Consider the following 21184-nt stretch of genomic DNA (forward strand, 5'->3'; position numbering starts at 1 on the left):
AGTCAGGACAACTGGAAAAGAGTCCGTGGTGAGAGCAATATACCGTGATCCCAAAAGTGATAGCAGAGGGAGCAGAGCAGTTGTGGAATGAGTAGCATGGGCATGGCATTTAGTACTTCAGCTCTACAAATACAGGGGCACTCACACACATGTAAGGGTATCAGTGGTGTAGTAGAGATGCTGTTTCACAGCTGAAGCAGTGATGGAGCACCTGGTGGGAAGGCAGGGCCAACCCAGGAGAGCTCAGGTGCATGCAATGTACTGAGTGATGGAAGAGCTGCAGCCAAGATCCACCCCTTCCCAGCCCTCACTTCAGGGTTGGCAGTGGAGGTGAGGGGATCTTGCTGGAGATCCCTGCATGGCTGAGACCTTCCAAAGGCAAGTGGCTTTTTTTCTGTGCCTGTGGCTGCTGCTAAGCTACTGGTTCTGTCTGTGGGTGTGTCACCAGTATCCGAGAAAACAAGTTGTCATTTCTGGTCTGTGATGTTCCCTCCACCACTCTGTCCAGTCCCTACCATCAACCTCCCCCACATGCATCCTCTCCCCTCCCTGGCCTGCTGACATCAATGGTTTCCATTTGACCCATCCTACTGCTCAGTGAAGCAGCAGCTCTAAGCCCTAGCATGGCCCCATATGGGAATGAAGCCTCCGTGAGCCCCTACAAGCTGTGCCTCCTCCTTCTGCTGTGAAGTCAGAAGACGTTGCTGGAGCCAGACAAAAGAAATAATGTTATTTAATTAGAGCTAAAGATTTCAAAACTAATTTAGTCCCAGGGAGCACAGGCGTACGTCAGTGCTCTGAGCGTTGATTGAGCAGAGAGATGCTTTTGTGGATCAAAAGGAAATCGTTATTATCTTTGGGGTTATGGAATGTGTTGAATAGATGGTAGTTAATGTTTATGTGCGTATAGATGTAGCTGCTAATTGGTACATTTACCTAAGATGTTCGGCAACTTATGTTTGCAGCATGTTTTCCTTTTAGGAAAATTAAAGTTAGACACATTCAGAGTAAACCCAATCGATGAGAGGATGGGGCTCTGCATCCCACTGGTTCCATTGCTCCCACTGGTTCCCATTGTTCCCGCTGGATGTGTGCCTGCAGATGTTCTGAGGAAGCTTAGGGCTGGCCAGGGGGGTGGGAGGGAGCACAAAGTGGGAAGATGCTTCCATCCATTGCCCACCTGGTGGGAGCTGGCACTGTCTCCTGGCACTTGGCTGTGGTATGTGTATAGTGCTCTCGGGAGGCCAAGCGTGTGTTTGTAAGTTGGGTTGTGCTGTGCTGTTGGGCCGTTTCACCCCATCCTCCTGTGTCATACCCAGGCTGTGTCCTCTGGAGCATACTTTGCTCACCTGGTTTTCCGCATGGGTTGGTGCTGCTTTGTCCATTCTTGCCAGCTTTTCCACTTCCTTGGTATCAAGAAATCCCCTAATGCCTCGGAATTCAGATTCCAACTGCTGTCATTCATGTCTGACAACAGCTCTATGGGGCTGCTGTCTCCTGCTCCCCTGCTCGGATGCAGAGCTACACCATATTTTAATTAAATATTTAAGGTTTTGTCACATTGTTTTCAAGTCTACATGGTTAAATGTAGTGGAACAGATCATTCCATAGCCTTGGAAATCCAAGCACTCAAACAGATGAGCATTTGATGTCATCAGCATTGGGAGAAGTCTTGTATTTGTGGGGTTTCAGAGACAGATACTGCTCAGGAACCCAAACAGACCATCCTGAAGCTGAAGAAGCCCCTTTCTGTGTCCTCCTATTGCCCCAGGGCAATTCTGGGGCACTGTCATTCCTGGGGACTTCTGTCCAACAAGGAAGACAGCGTGCAGTTGGGTGGTAGAATGGAATTTGGGGGATGTGGAGGCATCTGGGGGCTGCGCAGCCAGTCATGTGCCCCCAGAAAGGTCTGAGGGACTCTGACAGATCACCCAAAGCAGCTTGGAAGGTGTGCTGTGAGCTTCTGGGACCACGTGCTGGGAAGGCAGAGGCTGTTGGGTTGATTTCAGAAGCCACAGGAGGTCTATTTGCTACCTGGTACATCTTTAATGGCAGGGTTTCTTAATTTATGATCTATTTAACCAAGCTGGGGGTATTAATTAAATAAAGTAAGAGCCTGATTAGGACTTGGAGAAATTTAAAAATAAAATCAGACAGCAATCGAGCGAAATTGCAAAGCAAACACTTCGGCTGTAACCATCGGAGAGTTCCCTCCGGTCTTCCATCAAAGCTGGGAGCAGGGAGGGCAAATACAAGAGATTATATAGCCAACAGATGTGTGCTGTTAAAATATGCATCTGCCAGCCGTGTAGCTGGAGGAGCCGCAGGGATGGCTTGTGGAGCCTTCTGCACCCGGGGGACCGTGAAGGAATCGGCGGCCCTGCCAGCCGAGCTGGGATTTGCAGGCACGTTAATTAGTGTTGAGTTCCCAGCTCTTGAATGCAACCAAGCAAGGAGAAACTAGGAGGAGAGGGAGGAAAAGGGGGGCAGGGGGTGAGCCCCGGCAGCAGGAGGGTGAGAAAAGTCTCCAGGAACCAGAACGTGGGAATTTGAAGGCTCCAGGATGCAAACTTCGGGAATTTAAAGGCTGTGTGGCTCTGTGTACCACTATGGGGAAAGGTCGGCCCTGGGGAGATGCTGCAGCCTGGTGGCAGCCAGGAGGGGGGGGACCACAGGGCTGCAAGGATGGGTGCAGTGGTCAGCTGATAGCAATTAACTCGTACATCACCTTCCACTGTCTCAATTCTCCTCCTCCACGGCTCCTTCCAGCCTTAACTCTGCCTTCGCGTGCATCTCATTAGAAGCGAAGCTTTCTTAAATCAACATGAATTATTGAACAGTACAGATTAAGTTAATTTGAAGTGAGAGCTCCTGCCTTAGACGATGGCACAAGGCAGGGGTGGGAAGAAGGAAGGTCACCGTGGTGCCGCGTGGTTCCCGTTCAGCCACGACCCTTTTCCTCTTTTTTTCAGCTTCTTATTTTATTGAAATGTCTCTTTCCATCCCAGCCTCAACAGCCCTCCCCTGCAGAGCGGAGTAAGCTGTTTCTATTACCAGAATGATCACTGGCAGCTTGAGACGTCTGCGTTTCTCAGCTTTCCTGCTCTTTAGCAGAGTTTGATCAGAAAATGAAGAGGTTATGGCCTGGGAAAGGCCATTTTTCAGTATTAGTTTGTAATGCCAAGCTGCAGTGAGAAACTGGAACAGGGGCTGTTTCAAAGCGTGAACCGGTCCAACCTGGAGCTATCTCAACTATTTTCCTGTACTTTTTAACAGAATTAAATTCTTTGAATGCAAAATTCAGCCTGAACCAGCATGTAGAGTCAGAATGTCAATGTGGAACAAAAAAAAAAATGTGGTGATAGAAATGCAATCATTTTCTTCCTGATAGCCTGAAAAGCCTTGAAACAGTTTCTGTCTTCATGAAGCTGCTTTCTCTGCTGGGAATTTTTTCAGTGGCAAAACAGTAACCGGGTCTGCTGAGAATGAAACAGCAACATCAAACAATCGAGCGCAAATCCCAAATAACTTAAATGTTTGATGCTGTGTCTGAGCAGCTTAAGTTTACAGCACTCAGAGCCGGCTCAGAGCCTGCAGAGGGGGAGGAGGGGTGTCCTGGGGGGGGGTGGGTGCTGAGCTCCTTGGTGGAGGAGGATGGGGGGCAGCCCCACGAGCGCTGCTTTCTCACCTTGGAAGGAGATGGGCAAAGCCAGTTGATGCTATCCCTTGGATGCCCCTCTCACAGCATCGTGGTGTTGGGTTCATGCTATGTGGGCATGCCTCCTCTGTTACTATAGATTAACGTCTTATTGATCACACTCTTGGCACATATAGGAGACTGTAAACAGGGCTTGGTTTCCTAGTAAAGCTGTACCCGCCCTTCTGCTGCATCCATCACACCGATGCAAAGATGGAGTAGCTGAAGGCTTTTGTGAGCCCAACCCTGGAGTCATTATCTCAAGCTATTTTATGGACAAGCCTGCAAAATTCAGGCTTCTTCCAAGCCCTGTGCCCTGGGGTTAGGCAAGGCTGTCTTGTGCTGTAGGTAAATTAATGGATAGCGTTGGGGACGCAGAGCCAGCTTGGATGCTGAAGGGAGATTTGGGTGCCTGGCAGCTCATCTCTTCTCTCTAGACTCTGTGCCTTGGTTCCAGCAATGCCACCTCCCATCAAACTTCACCTTGCCTCCGTCCTCAGCACTCCTACCCGCATGCTGAAGAGTGAGTGGCCAGTAAATGGGAGGCGACACATTTAGGAATGATTAATGTCAGGATTCTTGCACTGAGCTGTGATTTCTTGTCTTGATGCAGGGAGGGCCTGACCTGTGCATTTAGCAAGCACGGAACATTCAGCTCTGCCATAGAGAGTCTTGTGCTCTGTAATGAGCTGATGGATGCCACGCTCATAGAGCTTGTGGAAACCAGAGCACGTGTCTGTGCAAAGCCGCCTTTGCTTTGCACACCCACGCATCCCTTCCCTTATTCCCAATCACAAAATCTCCCCATCTGTACCCTGCGCACGCTCCCCTGCATCTGCATCACACACATCTCCTGCATCCCTCCCCACACGGCACAGACTGCAGTGCTGTGGGGTTGGGCATCATGTGCAGGTTGTCAGCGACCTGATGCTGGCACTGCTGCTGTCCCCTTGGCAGCTGGCAGAGAGCAATGAGGTCCTCAGAGCGTGACATCCCTGCAGCAACAGCCCCCGATTCCCCATCGATCCCCTGGATGAAAAACGAGCCCAAGGCTCTGCAAGGGCAGAGATGGCCAGGAAGCAGGAAAGCATCAGGTGCTCCTTCTGCCCGCCAGCCCTGGGGCTGAACATCAGTTCCCCCCTACCTGAGGCCAGGGCAGGGATTGCCTGGGGCAGGACTTCACATCTGGGTAACCATCTCATGATTCACCCATGGGTGTCCTTTGTGATTGATGGCAAATAGCCTCACCCCAGGGATATCTATCTCATGCTATGGCAGATGCTGGACAAATGGTCCTCCGGCATTTGGCATTAAGGATGCTCAGGTTAGCAGCTGACATCTCACATCCATCTGGAATGTGAAAAAGGCCTGAGAGCCAGCCTTTACCCCACGTTCCTTCACCATGATGTCCAAACACGACTGGGTCTCCATAGCCACAACTGCCATGAGATGAAGACTGTGCTCATTCCCTAGGCAGTGTGGGATAAGGATGGGGTGCAGAGCTTAGCACAGATGCTGCTCTCGACCCTGAGCTCAGCGGGTGAGGTGGGGGAGTCATGGCAAATCGTGGATTTAACACCTCTGATGAATCTCCATTGCAGCATGAAATGAGAAAGGAAAAGGTAGCTAAATGGAAGATCTCCCCTGGGCAGCAGGAGGCTGTGGCTCCGCAGTGCTGGGGAAAATAAAAAATACACGAGGAAAAGAAAAACAAGAGCTAGGGAAAACTTGTTTCCTTTAATTAAATATTGCAGAGCCTTTACAGGTTGGGAGGGACCTGGGCTGAGACCTGTGGATGTCAATCAGAGCTCTCCTGTTCTATCTCTTCTGCTTATCATGACCAGGGGAGATGAAATCCTATGAGTTGCTCTGAACTTTGGTGCTCTGTCATTGTACCATGGAGGCTGATACCAGCCATCTCCTTTTGGGAAGTGTCAATGGAACTGATGCTGAGCATTGCTGTGGGTGCCAACACACAGCTCCTACACAACACATCCCCTGCAGGTGCTTCCACAGGGTCACCCCTCTCCTGGGCATCGGTGCAAGGAAGGAAATGACCCAAGAAACAATGGGGAGTTCCCAGGAAGCACAGAAAGCAGGAGATGAAATGGAAGCAGAGGATGAGGTAGATTCCCATGAGGAGCAGTAGAAGTGCTCAGGCTTTTGGATGGAGATGCAGGAGGGAAAAAGGGCTCGGTGGCATGATATGGGTTGGGCACTGGTGGCAGAACACCGTGTGCTGCCTTCTTGGTGGCATGGTACAAGGGAATTCAGTGTTGTATGGCCCAGCACGTAGATCTGCCTTAGTTTCTGTCTGCCAGAGGCTCCATGCATGACCTTGAGTGAATCCTTCAGGCTCAGATCCTGTAGAAAGGAAGAAAGCAGAAGCAGCAGGCAGCCTGGGGCTGTAAGCACAGTGCTGGTTGCAGTATGGCAACATCCAAAAGAAGGCAGTTCCATGCAGTCAATTATTTGGGGCTGGGCAGAAATGCTGCTGAGTCGTGATTTTGGCCACAGGTATCTGTATTCTTTCGGTCATAAATCATGCTGCCCCGCTGCATGGGGATGCTTTCAGGTGCTCTCTCCCCGTGGTGCTGCAGGATGCTACTCACAGAGGGTTCAAACAGTGCAGGAGCACCCGCACAGCCCCAGCAGCTGCTTCATATTCAGGTTGTTGCTAGGGGAGCCCGCGCCGCTTCCTCGTGGTGGGCGAGAAGTGACTTTCAAATCAAGAGGCAGCATGCAAAATTGCACAGGGAAAATAAAGTCTTTTATGACAGCACGTCTAATTGCTAACAAAGGCAAAAATTGCCCCTCTCGCGTTCGGTTCAGCGGCTCCAGCTCAGACAGCAGCTGCCCCGCGCGCCTCTGATTCCAACTGGTGGACTGAAAAGATGCAGAAGGTATTTAATGACAATGATAATGATTTACATTTATATAGTTCCTTGCATCCATTGGGATCACAAAATGCTTTATGTATCTGTGGATAGAAATACACCAGATAAGAAGTGCTGCATCCATCACCAAATCACAGCCGCTCTCACCGCTCCGGGGCAGGCTGCGCTCTCCTCCCCACTGCTGTGGCATTTGGGTGCCACGCCGTAGTTCTGCAATAAAACCAGGTGATAAAACCACTTTAAGAACAACAATGTCATAAAAAGGAGAACCCTGGCTGTCATAAAGCTGCACGCAGCTGAACAGGAGGGGAGAAGGTTATAAATAGGGATCGTCGTCGGCATGAAAGCAGCTTGGGAGGAGGGAAGTCTGAGAGCTGTGAGGGTCCGGGGGCTCCTTCGGCAGAGCAGGGACTCGATGACCTAAGAGGCCTTTTCCACCTGCTCCCAGCAGCCTGCCGTTGGCCTCTCAGTGTTGTTTTCGGCTGACTCAGAGCACTTTCAGTGCGTTCCTCACCACTGTGTTCCTTTCAAGCACCGTCCTCAGCAGCGCCGCATGGCTTCCCAAGCGCTCAGCTCCACGTTGGCCGATGGTGAAGGCAGAGCCAGGCAGTGCTATCAGCCCGAGAGGGCACAGCTCCTCCTCCTTATCCAGGCTCCCATCTTATCTAAACCGGTTCAGGTGGCAGAGCTGAGAGAGGGAAACAATTAAGCAAAAGACAGCTGAAACGCTGACATTATTTCTTAAACGGCCCAAACCTTTTACCTCAAGTGTTTGGTTTTTATTTTTTTTTTGTTACGGTGACACATAACAAGGGAGAAATGGGCTTCTCCAGATTATCTCACCCATCCACACACACAGACCCCCCCCCTCCTCCTCCACACCAAAATATAAATCTGTTTTAACTGGTCCTGTTGGCAAGACGGAGAAATAATTAAGGCGAAGGTGGCTGAAATGTTGATGTTATTACTGTAATGCAGCCGCCTGTTTAGTTTCTGTGCCGATGAAATGCAACCAGGGGAAAATCAGTTTTAAAGATTGCCTCCCCGAGATGCAAATTGAGGAGCGGAAACCATGTAGTCAGGAAGAAATGGTCTCAAACCAGGAAACATTTCAAAGTCGGTGACAGTCTCTTAGGGGCTTTTAAGACCACAATTTACCTTTTGACTGCATTCTATTTTCTCTGAAATCCTTTATTTCCCTCTTATTTATTGACTGGAGAGACAGCACAAAAACGAGAAAGTGATTCTCCAGCCGCTGGTCTTAAAAATCCATAGAAGAAAATTATTCTCCAGGGGGCATTTTTTTCGTTGTTGTTGGGCGCTCGCTCGCTCGCTTGATTTTCTTTTAGCACTCTCTGTGAACCGGCGCTTAATTGAATCACTTTGCACAGAGCTGGGAAGCGGTCGGGGTCGGTGCTGTGGGTGGCGAGGGGTTGCGATGGGAGGAGTGGGAGCCCAGCAGCACCCAACCACAGTGCCATAGGATCTCAAACCCCACGCGTCAGGAGCCGGCAGCTGGGGGCAGCTCCTGGCCGGCATCCCTGCATCCAACTTTTGGATTAGAATCCCTTTCCTGATGAGCATCCCTCAGAGGTTAACATCCCTCTGGATTAGCATCCTTCACCTTGATGAGCATCTCTCTGGGATTAGCATCCCCCCATGCCCACCCCACTGTTTTAGCATCCTCCTCCTGGATGAGCACCCCGCTCTTAGATCAGCATCCCCCTCTTCAATCCATATCCCTCCCAGGCCAACGTCCATCTCTTGGGTTTATACCCTTCTCCTGAATGACCTTCTCTCTCTTGTTTTTGCACCCCCCAGATTGGCAGCCCTCTCTGTGCAGCAGCACGAAGGGATGGATGAACTTCCCTGCCGTTTCTTTGCACTTCACAGCATGTAGAGCAATCCCAGTGCATTCTCAGGTGCTCCTCTTCAACCCTTCCCATTCTGCTCCTCTTCCCCAGATCCCATAGCATCCTCAACTCCAGCAGAGTGCCCCAGGATGCACCCCCAGCACCTCCGTTGCTGTGCTCACAGCACCCTCTCCTGTCTCAGCTGCTTGCACTGCATTTCCAGCTCTCTGCGTTGCACACTGGGATCCTGTGCACAGGGTGAGGCTGCAGGTCCAGAACCCAGCGCTGCTCCTCAAGCTCTGCAGCACTGCTGGGAGAACTGGGGCATATTTAACTAAAAGCCATTTCTAGCGGAGGTTTGTTATAATTACTAATTAGATCTGGTTATAATTATCTCTCTCTGCAATCCCATACCTGCCACAGAACAGCTCCACTTCCTCCTAACAATTAGCAGAGAAACTCTTTTATGATGCGCTGGGTGATTACATTGCAATCGCCGCACTGACTTATTAAAGGAGGGCTGATATTTACAGAAGAACAAATTAGGCTAAAATTAACTAGAGTAAATGAAGAATACCAGGTTTCTCATCTGCTTCCCTTTCTTTCCTGCCTCTGGGCTCCCTCCTCATGTTCTCAGTACAGAATTGAAGTCCAGCACAGCAGAAATTCCCTCCTTGGCTGTCCCTCCACCTCCCTGTGCATTCATTCAGTGCAGCAAAGAGTTCACCACAGCACTAGAAACGAGCCCAGGGCAGAGGAAGCAGCATCCCCTTCTCCATTGCAATGAATTGTGTGTGTCCAACTCTCACTTCTCTGCCTGTCCCAACCCCCAGTGAGTTCCTGGTGGGATCTGCAGGCAGCTCTGCAGCCCTAACTGCTCTGTGCACAGCCCATGGCACGGCCTTTTTGCAATCTCAAATAAATTCACCCGAGTCATTTGCTCTGAGAGACCACAGAGTTGGCTGGAAGAGGAGAGCAGAGGGATCTGTGTTTCTCTTGTTTCATGTGAGCCTTCCTGCAGTGAAAGTTTGGGCGTGGGAAAACCTGAAATGCCTTTTTTGACGCCATCCCCTTTTGTTCTAAATCAGCACTTCTTGTTTAGCAAAACTGACCTAAATTTCTAAGCTCAGAAATAACCAGGATGGGAAACACATCTCAATGCAATGAAAGCTCTCCAACCCGCCCAGACCTCATCTTCCCCTTTCTGCTCCCACCAAAATGCTGTTTCCCTCTTTTGGTAGTGCTGGGAACGTTCCGTCCGTGTACCATGCCATGGAAATCCATCTTTGGGCACACAGAGCTGTAAGAAGGGCTCCTGCAGCCCTTCAGATGGGATGCAGTGAGCATCTCAAGCTCATGGCCACGCACACAGCTGTGTTGTCTTTGGCTGTATCCAGGGGGCAGCTGGACCAATTTTCCTGCTGCAGCATCCTGCAAGGGCTGAGCTCAGTGTTTTAGAGTTCACTCTGTTTAATAGTGGGAATGATGGGAAAGGGCTGATGGAGCCCCTCAAATGAGGATCTCCCCAGAGGTGGAGGGCTGGATCAGCATCAGCAGAAATATTATCGCATCCTCTGAGGCTGCTTTGCTGTGGCTGATGGGGTCATTTCTGCTCAGACCATTGGGGTCTCAAGGGTAACATAGGCTTAGGGGAGGTGCTGCCTTCCAGCCCATGGCATTTCAGGGATCTTAGAGGGAGGAAGAATATCTCAAAGGAAATGAATGGGTTTGGTGCAGTGGGGATGTGCTCAAAGAAGAGCAGCCAGAGGGGATCCCTTCCCAACCGAGCTTTGAAAACTTGGGTGACTGATCTTAAAGAGGGGTTTGTGCAGAGCTGAATGGCCTCAGGACAGGTTGCATGGGGGAGTGCAGACAAGGGCATCCCAGGGCTGCGTCTGCGGGACAAAACCTCTCCTTACCGTATGCACAGAGCTGTGTGGCTGCTGATAACCAGCTTCAGAGGGCCGAGACGTGTCAGCACTGGGAACATTGTGATTGATCGCGGCAGGGCTGTGCTGGCTTCCTTCAGAACATCTGGCCCTGGCCAGTGTCAGAGATAAGGCAGTGCTGTGCATTGATCAACCCCATCCGATGCGTCCCAGCTTCATCCGTAACGATTTGCTCTGCCCTTTATTGCTTTGCGTGGCTGAAGGACAGAGCGCTGCGCTGAAGTGCAGCCTTGGCTTTGTGGCTAATTCATGGCAAAGCTGAAGTCGGTCCCTGATGGGGGATTTTGGGTATGGGGCTGGGAGACTCCACCACCCCATGGAGCATCCTGCAGTCCTACGTGCCACCCTAAAACCATGCATGCATCTTCACCCCAAAGTGCACCTCCCTCCTCCTCCCCAGTCCTTGTGATGGCTGGCTAAAGCCGTGGCCTTTAGGAAAGCAAGGAGAAGGTGGTGGGGGCAGAGGTCCATGCTCTGGATGTGTCCCATCATTGGTGTCCTTCCAGCTGGGGACACCCAGGTCCCATCTCAGCACAGCAGTGGGGACGCAGGATGATGTGCAGTGGTGGTTGTGTGTCCCCGTGGCTGTGCCTCAGTTTCCCCTCACTGTGCACCCCCATTGCACCCTGCTCAATGGGAACTGCTCCATCAGCTCTGATGGATTTGCTGGGTTGGTGTTTTCTTTTCAGCTGGAAGAGGAAACGTGGAGTTTGTTGCTCTTTGTGCTGAGAATCTTTCAAGCAGAAGATCAATACCTGGGCAGTCACCTGCGCGCTTTGTCAGAGCTTGGAGGGGCTGCGAAAACTTCTGCTTTTTCCTTGCAGAAAAGGTTTTTTCAGTAGAATACAAATGCTCACTTATCCCGTGTCAGATCCACTTGTGTTTCCTCTGACAGCCCTTACAGCCAGAAATTGGGTTTAATCCCAGTGGGGATGGAAAAGCCCAATATTTAAAAATTGCTCATTTGCTGGATGGGAACTGATATCATTAATGGAGGGAGGGGGGAAGGGAAATGTTGTAGGAAATCTTAGCACGAAGGTTTGCAATGTGAGGAGGGTCTGTGCATTGCAGACAGATGGAGCCAGCAGGAAGGCTGTGGGGTGTGGGAGGCACAGAGCCATCCCCCTCCTGTGTCTCTGTCCCCTGTGTGGGATGGAGAGGCCACATCACTGCTGAGCCCACCCACACTCTCGCTGCCTCCAACACTCACCAGGCAAATAGGACCGAGGGAGAGATGCACTATTTAAACTTTCATCACTATTTTTCTCCCTTGCTCCCCTTGTTTCTTTTGATTTATTTTTCAGCGTGTTTTCCCCAGGCTGCACTGCCTGCATCTTTTTCCTTTCCTCCTTCACTCTGCCAGGCAGCTTCCAGAGAGTGCTCTGCATTCTGCAGGCTGCCCACTGCCCCATCCCATGGCCACCCTTCCCAGAGCACAGCAGGGACTGGGAAAGCTCTGGACCATGGGGCACTCAGACATTGAGCAGCTCGCAGTCAGGAACACTCAGCAGATGTAGGATGCAAAGGGAAATCTGACTGACCCCATCTGCAGACTCAGTGCTGTCCCCCTGCTGTCAGGTCCCTTTTTACCTTAGCTGCCAGGCTCCTCTGCAAAGAATTTGCAATGCTAGCTCCATCTTTCTCCCCAGTGTCCAACTATTCCTTCTATTCCCTTCTCCCAGCCTTCCCCAGCCCATTTACCACAACCAGATGGACTCACACTCATTTTATTTGGCAGAATGAAGGCAACCTCATTTGCTCCCATCCAGCAGGGAAGCAGCTCAGGTCATTCCTTGCTCCCTGTTTTGGAGAGGGATGCATCTTCTCAGGGGACTGCAGGTCACACCCTGCTCCTTGCAAGCTGCAAGCCTGGTCCTGCAGCATGAGGTTGAATCTGCAAGGGTTTGCTTTGCAGAATGCTCCAGTTGACAAGCAGCTGCGTGCAGATCAGGACGGTGCCCACATACGCTCACTCTGAGCAGGTGTAGCATGATGCCCCATAAGCTTGACTTGTCTACAAGAGGCAAATATGCGTCCTTGACAAGCCTGCGGTGCACATCTGAATACACAAACACTTCTTTGTGCCAGAGCAAAGTTTCTGGGTCCCTCTGGCTGCCACTGAGGGCAGGCAGAAACCTGAGGGTGGCACCCAGCAGGGTGCTGGGATGCTCATAGTGTGCTCAGACCTTCTGCTTCAGGCCTGGCAAACCGCTGGCATGTTTCTGGCCTCACACAGAGCACTGAACACCACCCAGCCCTTCCCGAAGATGAGCAGCACATCAGCAGCCCTTCCCCAGGGAGGTGTTGGGCTCCATGGAGACACACATCTCATAGCAGCTCAATATTCCTTCTAACGCATCGCTCGCAGCACTTCTCAGGGCCACTCAGCAGCTCCATCCCTGCACCAGGTGCCGTCCCCACCAGGAGCACTTTGGAAGGGATGCTGGCACTGCCCGCAGGAGGATTTGTGCACCCCAGCCCAGGAGCTGCCAGCAGCCACATAAAAAAGCAGTCAGCATTAATTAGGAAGCGGCACTGGCGGCAGGAGAGCCTTTTGCTTTCCCTACTTGCAGGAGGAGACTCCTGCCCGCAGGATCTTGTTATCTCAATAAATATTGAGGGTAATTGAGGCTCCGTCTGCCTGCTGCAGAGCTGTCCAGCTGTCTGATGGCCAGCGGCACGCAGACATGGATGCTCATTCTTGGTCAGAGCAGTGTTAGCCTGGGGTACCAGCTCAGTGCTAGAGATTCTGTGTGTTGCCATTGGTTAATCACACAGGTAAAGCTTGCAGGCAGAGCTGCATGCAGGAAGGCCTCTAACTTAACTCACCAAGTGATGGAAGGGCTGTGCTTTGACAGAAAACTGTGGTTTTGATGACAGGAAGTTTGGCATTTTTTCTTCTGCAAGTTTTGTTTATGGTCAGAAAAAGAGCAGATCTCCAGCTTGAGGCTCTGGAGGTCTGCGGCCCCCCCCTTGGAGGTCCCTTTGGAGAGGCCCCCCGTACATTTCGCCCATGGGTGCAATGGTTGCCACAGCCATGCTCTGCTCATCCATCCCTGTTCTTATTCCTTGTAGAGATGTTCCCGGCATGTGAAGGTTAACTCCCTGCTCTTTGCTGTCAGGATTGAGAAGCCCACAACCCCAAACAGCTCTTCCTATTTATATCCTGTATTAATCAGGAAGGCTCTTCTACCGCTACGTGATTAAAAATTAGGAGGCCAGATTCTGTAGTGGTGCCTTATAATAACAACAGTCCTGGGAGCACTGGATGAATAATGGATCATGGCTCTGCGCTGCCGGCTCCTTGCTTCCCTTTATTCCTTCCCCTCTTCATCTTCTGTTCTTCTCCTTCCCCAGGCTGGAGTTGGGCAGGGGAAGGCGTGCATCCCCCTTCACTTTGCAGGAGTTAGGGCTGCTGGGAGCCATCGCTGATTGCTGTCAGCAGCCCCTCTCCTCCTGTGCTTGGTGAGCCTGGAGACCATCGATAATGCATGGCCATGTGGGTACCTGTGGATGAGAACGACTTGGGAAGAAGCAGTCAGGACCTGTTCTCTCCTTTTCTCTTCCTTACCCCTTCAGCTCCCAGGTCTTGCTCCTAATCCAGCGGGGAAACAGAAGCAACGCAGGTTGGAAAAGTGGGTTTGCTGGCATTGGGAAGTCACACCTGAGTGGGGCTGTGAAGTCCCACAGGCTCCATCAGCAGCATTACACTGGCACTGCAGAAGGATGCTCTGGGTTGGAGGGAGCAGCCACTGGCAGGACATCATCCAGGAATGTTCAACATCCCCGTGACAGTCCCTTCATTTCATTCTGAAAGGCTCTTCAGAGCAAGGCTCATGGGCTGGGCTTCTTCCTTCTGCACAAGATGAGTTTCCAATATTTCATGAGCTGAGGTCAAATTCAATTAATAGCTTCAGTGAGGGGGAAAAGAACGACTGGAAAACATTTTTGTTTGTTTGTTTTTTTGAAGGTGGTATAAATGCATTCAGTGAAATGGCTATTTTTGAAAAGTGAAAGTACTTCCTTAGTAATTAAACAGCATCAGAACAAAGCACGGTTTCCATATCCCCCTGTTCCAGGGCCTGACGCAGTTTGACTAACCCCAAAAACACAGATTTTCACATTTTTCACTCTTGTTGCCTGAGAAATACGCATTCAGGATCCATGTAGAAAAGCTTTTTTTCCTTCAGTTCTTGGGTTCCACCCGCTGAGCCGAAAAATCTCATTACTCACCGAGTTTGGCAGATGCCTGTGTGAGCAGCCTGGTGTGCAGGCAGCACGTCTGCTCACTGCAAGCCCTGCGCCGAGGCGGGCAGTCACCTCCAGTTGTCAGAGAGCATAATCCCCTTCCAGCTCCTCGCTGGGCTTGGGGGAGCCAACAAGGAGCTCTTCGGAATGTTCCTGGGCCCATGGAAGGGCACAGCTCAGTTTGGGCATCGCACGGTGCCAGCTGTGAGCTGAGAGCAGCCCAGCTCTGCGAAAAGGGCCGGTGTGTGGAAGCACCTCTGCTCCAAAGAGCAGTGCTGCACTGCACAGCTGCACAGGGGTCATAGCTGGGGGTGTTCCAGAGGCATCGGGATGTGGGACGTGGGCAGTGGGCATGGGGGGATCTGAGAGGTCTTCTCCAAGCTCAATGATTCATTTGGGAATGCTTTTTCCCCCTGCACAGGGTGGGAGCCCAGTCTCCCACCTTTTGCCATGCTAAGGTGCCGAGCTTCAAGGACTGGTCCCCAAAAAGTCACTGTGCCCCGTATCTCCTTCTTCCCCAGCAGACACAGAGATGCTTTTGGCTGTGGTAGCAGCAGAGCTGTGCCCTGTGATGAGGATACAGCTCACACAGGCTGTCAGACCACGGCTGTTTCAAAGGCATGTTGAGATCTTAAACATCTCCTCGCCGCCCCCAGCAACGCCTGCTTTAAGGGATAGAGATGCTTGAAAAGACTTGGCAGTGGTGAGCCTGAGCGAGAGGAATTTCACAGCCTTTTGTGCAGCCAGAGGGTGGCACAGAGGATAAAGTGAAAGCAAAAGGAGGATCAAAGCTGCACAAGCATGCTCAGCACTGCTCTGCCCCTCCATAATGAGGGCTGCCAGGGGAGCCCTGCTTGGGGCACTGCTGATGCTCACAATAAGTGGGCTTTGACTTGAGAGTGTCCCATGGGGATGGTGTGATGTCCCCATCGCAGACACTGACACGGGGTGAGCTCCCAGCCCTGGCAGCAGGTTTGTTTAATGCTGTCACGTCGTCACCTCCTTCACACCCGTCCTGTCCTTGCCTTGCAGTTCCTCCAGATGACCCCGTCATTATGGGGGGACCCATCATCAGCCTGAGAGCAGGGGACCCCCTCAACCTGACCTGCCATGCAGACAACGCCAAGCCAGCAGCCTCCATCATCTGGATGAGGAAAGGAGAAGTCGTCAATGGGGCCACCTACTCCAAGGTGAGGCAGTGCGTGCTGGGGACTACTTGCTCTTCCCTTGCTTCAGGAAGGGTCTTGGGGTCCTCCATGCAGCCCCAAAGCCATCAGAGCAGCACCTTCAGCTCCACAGTCTATGTCATTCCATGCAGCATCCCCCAGTAGTATGAAGATGCACCACCAGCTGGTGCTGAGGTGGGCTCTGCCCAAATCTACCTGGCTTTCTGCATGCTCACACTGCTTATACATCACCTGGAACACCCACTTCTCCCCCCCAGAATCCCATCTGGGTGTTGTGCTTGTATTGCTTGAGGAGCAAAGCCAGCACTGACCTTGGCTGTAGCAGAAGCTCTGAAACAGAAGGGTTTTTTTCCCAGTGACATATGTCCCCGCCTCTAGCTGCAGTTTTCTATGAAAAATTGTCAGGGTTGTTGGCATTTTTTAATTTAAACGGAAAGCCTTTATTGGGTCATAAAGGAAAACATCAAAGAGCAATCAGCAGTGTACTCAGAATGGGTGCCCACATGTTCTCCTGTTTATCAAAGCCTGATGCCTGGTAAGTGCTAAGGATTCGGGAACACTTGACATTTCTAATGAAAATTTCTAAAGCACAAAATGCAAGGCACAAAATGGGTCAGTTTACAGCCATTTGTAATGCAGGCAACTTCAAAGTTCAGAGCGAGACACATTCCTCTCCAGCTCCTGAAGATCTTTTTAATAAACATTTCTCCCCGCCACAACCATTCAGGCTCCTTCCAGCAGCATCCCTGGAAAAAAAAAAGCCAAAATCTTCCCTTTAAGACCACACCTCAGTTTTTATCTTTCTGTTTTTGTTTTTTTTTTCCTAATGAAATTAAAATCCAACCCAGATTTCATTTGATCTGGATATTCCACTCAACCAAGAAGACACACTGCTCAGGTTACTGATCGCCTGAAACCATTTGCTCCAAGTGAGAATTCCTTTGTTTCTCTGCATTTCAAATCCACCAGCTGATTTGTATTGCAGCCCCAGCGCAGTCGGCCGGGCAGCACAGATGAGGCACAGCTGACTTAAAGACCCCAAAACTCCACCCTACTGAAGGGGACAGCAGGTAGCACCTATAGGCACCTCTTTACATCTCCGTGTCCCTTCACAGACCCTTCTCCGTGACGGCAAGAGGGAGAGCATCATGAGCACCCTTTTCATCACCCCCTCTGACATTGAGAATGGGGAGAGCATCGTCTGCCGTGCCACCAACAAAGCCATCCCCAGCGGGAAGGAGACCTCAGTCACTATTGACATCCAGCGTGAGTAGCGGCCAGCGGCCGGTCCCTGCCCCCCAGCCTCCGTCACAGGAATGGGGATGGAGATTTCCTACCACTGGTGCAGAGGGGTCATGGAAGCATCACAGAATGGCTTCGGTTGGAAGGGACCTTATAGATCATAGAACCATAGAACAGTCAGGTTGGAAGGGACCCAACCCCTGCCATGGGGCATCAGGCTGCCCAGGGTCTGTCCATGGCCTTGGGCACTGCAGGGATTGGGCATTCACAGGGGTGAATGACCACCCCTTCCTCAAAAATCCCAGTTTGCAGCTCCTCTCCCACCTCTGCAGCAGCCGCTGCTCTCAGGCACGTCCTGACCCTTCTCCAGCCGGGCTTCATTTGCACACACAATTCCTCCAGCTGTATTTACCAACAATTTGCAAATGCGGGGTGCTCAATATTAGCATGCCAGCTGCTTTCCAGAGTCCAATTAAAACTGCCTGAACAAACTCAAGCACAGCAGAAAATTCACCATTTAAGATTTCCAGCTTTTTGCTGCCGGAAGATTAACGGGCTCTTGGGTCTCTGTATAGCATGTCCTGACAGAAGTGGGCAGATAAAATGAGATAATAGCACGGGTTATTTCACAGCCTGCAAACAGTGACAGTAGCTGGAGATGCACGTGCGTTCTCACAAACAACACAGAGCCAGAGACATCATTACACTGTGCAGTGCAGGAGATGTGAGCTGCATCCCTGAGCCTGATGGGATCTGATGTAAAAGGACCCAATAAGGAGCACCAATTTCCACTCTGAGCCATTAAATACTCCGTGCTGTGAAAGTAATGATAATAATATCCTATCTGGCTATTAAAAGTATGTTGTTCTTAATGGGGTCTAACGAGGATATCAGTTTCCCAAGGCTGGATGGGTGTTGGAAGGGTAGGAAAACACCAGGATGGATTAAGCAGCCTGCACTCTGCAAAGAGGTGCCTTGGTTTATGTCCTGTGCAGCACAAGGCTGGCTCCCTTCAGTCTTTCATGGGCACTGCCAGTCTTAGCCTGGGCAGCAGGGAAAGAGCTGAGTCATAAACACCTCCACCTTCCAAAAAAATAGGAAAGAGAGAAAAAGGAACCAAGGAAAAAAAAAAAAAAGAAAAAAAAAAGCCTGAGTCTGTAATGGAAACACTAAGCAACTCCAGCTGGAACATCTGTTCAATGTGATTTCTGTTCCACCAGCCACATCAAAGTCAGCCTCCTGTGAGTTATGCACCGAACATCACAAGTGGGATTAAAATCGTGTTTAATAGTTTGATATGCCATAAACTATTTATACTGCCAGAGCCCAGTGGCTCTATGGAAATTCACATCCAGCGTGCTGGGATGGGAGGAGCAGGGTTATTGCTTATCCAAAGCCACTTGCTCCAAGCCTACACACACGTGTGTGCAGTTACTCATTTTTCCACCTTCGTTTCATGGCAAGAAGGGATTTGAGCAGGTCCACATGTTTGGGTTGTGGGTGACTTTCTCTGCTGGCGGCGCAGCAATGCGTTCCCATTCGTGCTTTCCACCAAGGGGTCGGGGCTGGAGGCTCCACGGTCTGCTTCCAGCTCCTCCTGCTGCCTCGCACCCAGCACGGCTCTCTGGGCAGCGCAGTGCCGGCCGTGGCTCTGCAGCGCCGGGTCGGTGCGCTGGCAGGGATGCACGCTCTCCCCCGGCCCTGATCCCATTGCTCACATTAATTACAAGAAGCCGGGCAGGACTTCTAACTCTAACCGTGTGGAATTACATCCCGATGAGTGATGATTTGTGTCTTTTCTTTTTCCCCATGAAATACCCCCAAACACTCGCTCGCACCGACGCTCATCGCGGCACCTCGCTGCGGTATTGGGGAGCCCAGGCCCATTTGCCAAAGGGAAGATCAGAAATTTTAATTCATTTCCTTTGCTCCTTCTCTTTTTTAATCTACTTTTTTTTTATTTGGAGTGCGAGGAGGGAGCCAGGCTCATTTTAATACAAAGAGGCTTCTCTGTAAATCGTAGGCACAGCCACTAAACCATCAAACAATGGGGAAGCTACTAAAGAGAAGTGTGATTCATACTTAACAAAGGAAGGTGATTAGCTGTTGTTGTATAACAATGGGGAAGTGTCAGGATGCCTGCGAATGAATTAGGAGCACGCTATATATCTCTGGGCTGTTATGTTAGTGAAGCTCATTTATATTCCCAACTGCGCCCATCTTTATTGTGATTTGAATTGCACATTTTAAAATGAGATTAGGGTAAATTGAAAATACCTATAATTTCCGTCATAATTTCCCATCAGAAAGGCAGGTGGCTCTGCTGGCAACAGCTCAGGTCTCTGGCTGAGTAAATTGCCATGGGGTCATGGGGACACAGAGCAGAGTGGTACCCAACGCTGCAGGGGTGTCAATGAGGATGGGGGTGGAGGGGTCAGTGAGGATGGGGGCGGCGGGCAGAGGTGGCAGTCCGATGTTGTCACATGAAGTTTTTTCTCCCCTTTAATGAGATCTCATTCTCCGTATCTCAAGCTGAAGATCCACCACCCCCCCGAGACACCAGGAGAAATTAAAACTGTTCTGGATATTCTTATTATCCATCTCAGCGCTGCACCCTTTTCTCACTTGCTTTCATCAGTTCTCTTCTAAATTTTGTTTGCTGTTAAAGCACTCGGATGCTTATCTTGTAAAAGGAAAAGAGAAACAGAGCAGCAGCCGGGAGAACCGAGAGGCCTGTGACACCAATAAGGACTTGGCAGAGATGATTAGGCTGATGAAAGAGCAGAAATGCCACTTTCAAGTTAGCGGGTAGACAAAAGATCATCATTACCCAGCAAGATATTAAATGGGAACTCTTCAAAGAGGGTTGATTTCCTTAAACGGGAATCAGAGCCTGTGCTAATGGTTTTGAAGGGAGATGCTGTGTCAAGCAGCGCGTGGCGTGGCAGCCAGGAGGGAGCAGCTTGGATTGGAGCAGGGATTGGAGGCTGGTGAGGAGAGGAGCTCCAGAGCAAGAGGACAGCCTGGTGTGGCCCAAAGGGGTCTCATAGCCCATTCTTCTATGCCCCCAGAGCTTCAGTGCTGCCCTGCCTTTTGCCTTCCACGCTTGGAAGCATGATGGGCTCATCCCTGTCTCTTTGCAGACCCCCCCCTGGTGAACCTGTCCGTGGAGCCACAGCCGGTGCTGGAGGACAACACCGTCAAGTTCCACTGCTCTGCCAAGGCCAACCCTGCTGTCACACAGTACAGGTAAGGCAGCCGTCCAGCTCACTGTCACCACACCCCAGGAGGCAAAACAAGGTAAAATTCACGGGTGGAGACAAAGGGAGCTCGATAGGACAGGATAGCAGATATGTGGAACAAGCGATACACGATGCAGTTGCTCACCACAAGCCAAGCAAAGCCCAACCAGTCCCCAGTCATCAGCGGCCCCTTCCCAGACAAGCCCCCCCCCCCCAATTTTATTGCTCAGCATGAAGCCCTAAGATATGGAATATCCCTTTGGCCTGGTGGGGCCAGCTGTCCTACTTCAGTCCCCTCCCATTATGCACCCCCAGAATGATCAGGGTAAAAGCAAACCATCCTAAACCCAAAGCACAGCCCCACACTGGCTAATAGGAAGAAAATTAACTCCATCCCAGCTGAAAGCAGGACAGAGGCCTGGCACAGAGCTGGCAGAGCCATCTGTTTGGGAATGTAATGAGAAAAATGAGCGAAAAGTCTATTATGTGAAAATTGGAAAATGCCTTTTCTTTGTGCACTCCTTTGTGGTTTGAACAATACCACTGCAGTGCCATCAGTGGGTACTCGAGCAGCCACGTGCAGCCCAGCAGAGCTCGGGAGGGAGGCGTGGGCTGGAGCTGCACTTTGGCACTGGAGAGGCCAAAAAGGGGAGAAACTGAGGAGGAGAAACGTGGACAGAAGGTGGTGCAGGCGCTCCATAGTCAGTCCAATTGGGCAGTGTTGGAGGGAGTGATGAGTAGGGTGCACCGTGGCTGTGCCCTTGCAGGCTGTACCATTGCAGAGGGAAGCAGGGCTGGCAGTCAGGTGCACATGGAGGCAGTCTGTGATGTTTGTGCACCAGCGTGGGTTTGTAGCAGCACAGGAGGCT

The 21184-nt window shown here is 51.0% G+C and overlaps 1 protein-coding gene across 4 annotated transcripts in view; it reads left to right on the forward strand.

The window, feature by feature from the left end:
• The window catches only part of KIRREL3 (kirre like nephrin family adhesion molecule 3), a 237949-nt gene that overhangs the window by 191153 nt on the left and 25612 nt on the right, over nt 1-21184 (forward strand). For all 4 annotated transcript variants that reach the window (XM_090123503.1, XM_090123504.1, XM_090123506.1 and 1 more), the window contains 3 exons: nt 15677-15834; nt 16947-17097; nt 20217-20322. In XM_090123503.1, the coding sequence (XP_089979629.1) occupies nt 15677-15834; nt 16947-17097; nt 20217-20322 (415 nt within the window). The remainder of the gene's footprint in view (nt 1-15676; nt 15835-16946; nt 17098-20216; nt 20323-21184) is intronic.

This window comes from Phasianus colchicus, chromosome 23 (genome assembly GCF_987193195.1).
Source record: "Phasianus colchicus chromosome 23, bPhaCol1.hap1.1, whole genome shotgun sequence".
Lineage (NCBI taxonomy): Eukaryota > Metazoa > Chordata > Aves > Galliformes > Phasianidae > Phasianus > Phasianus colchicus.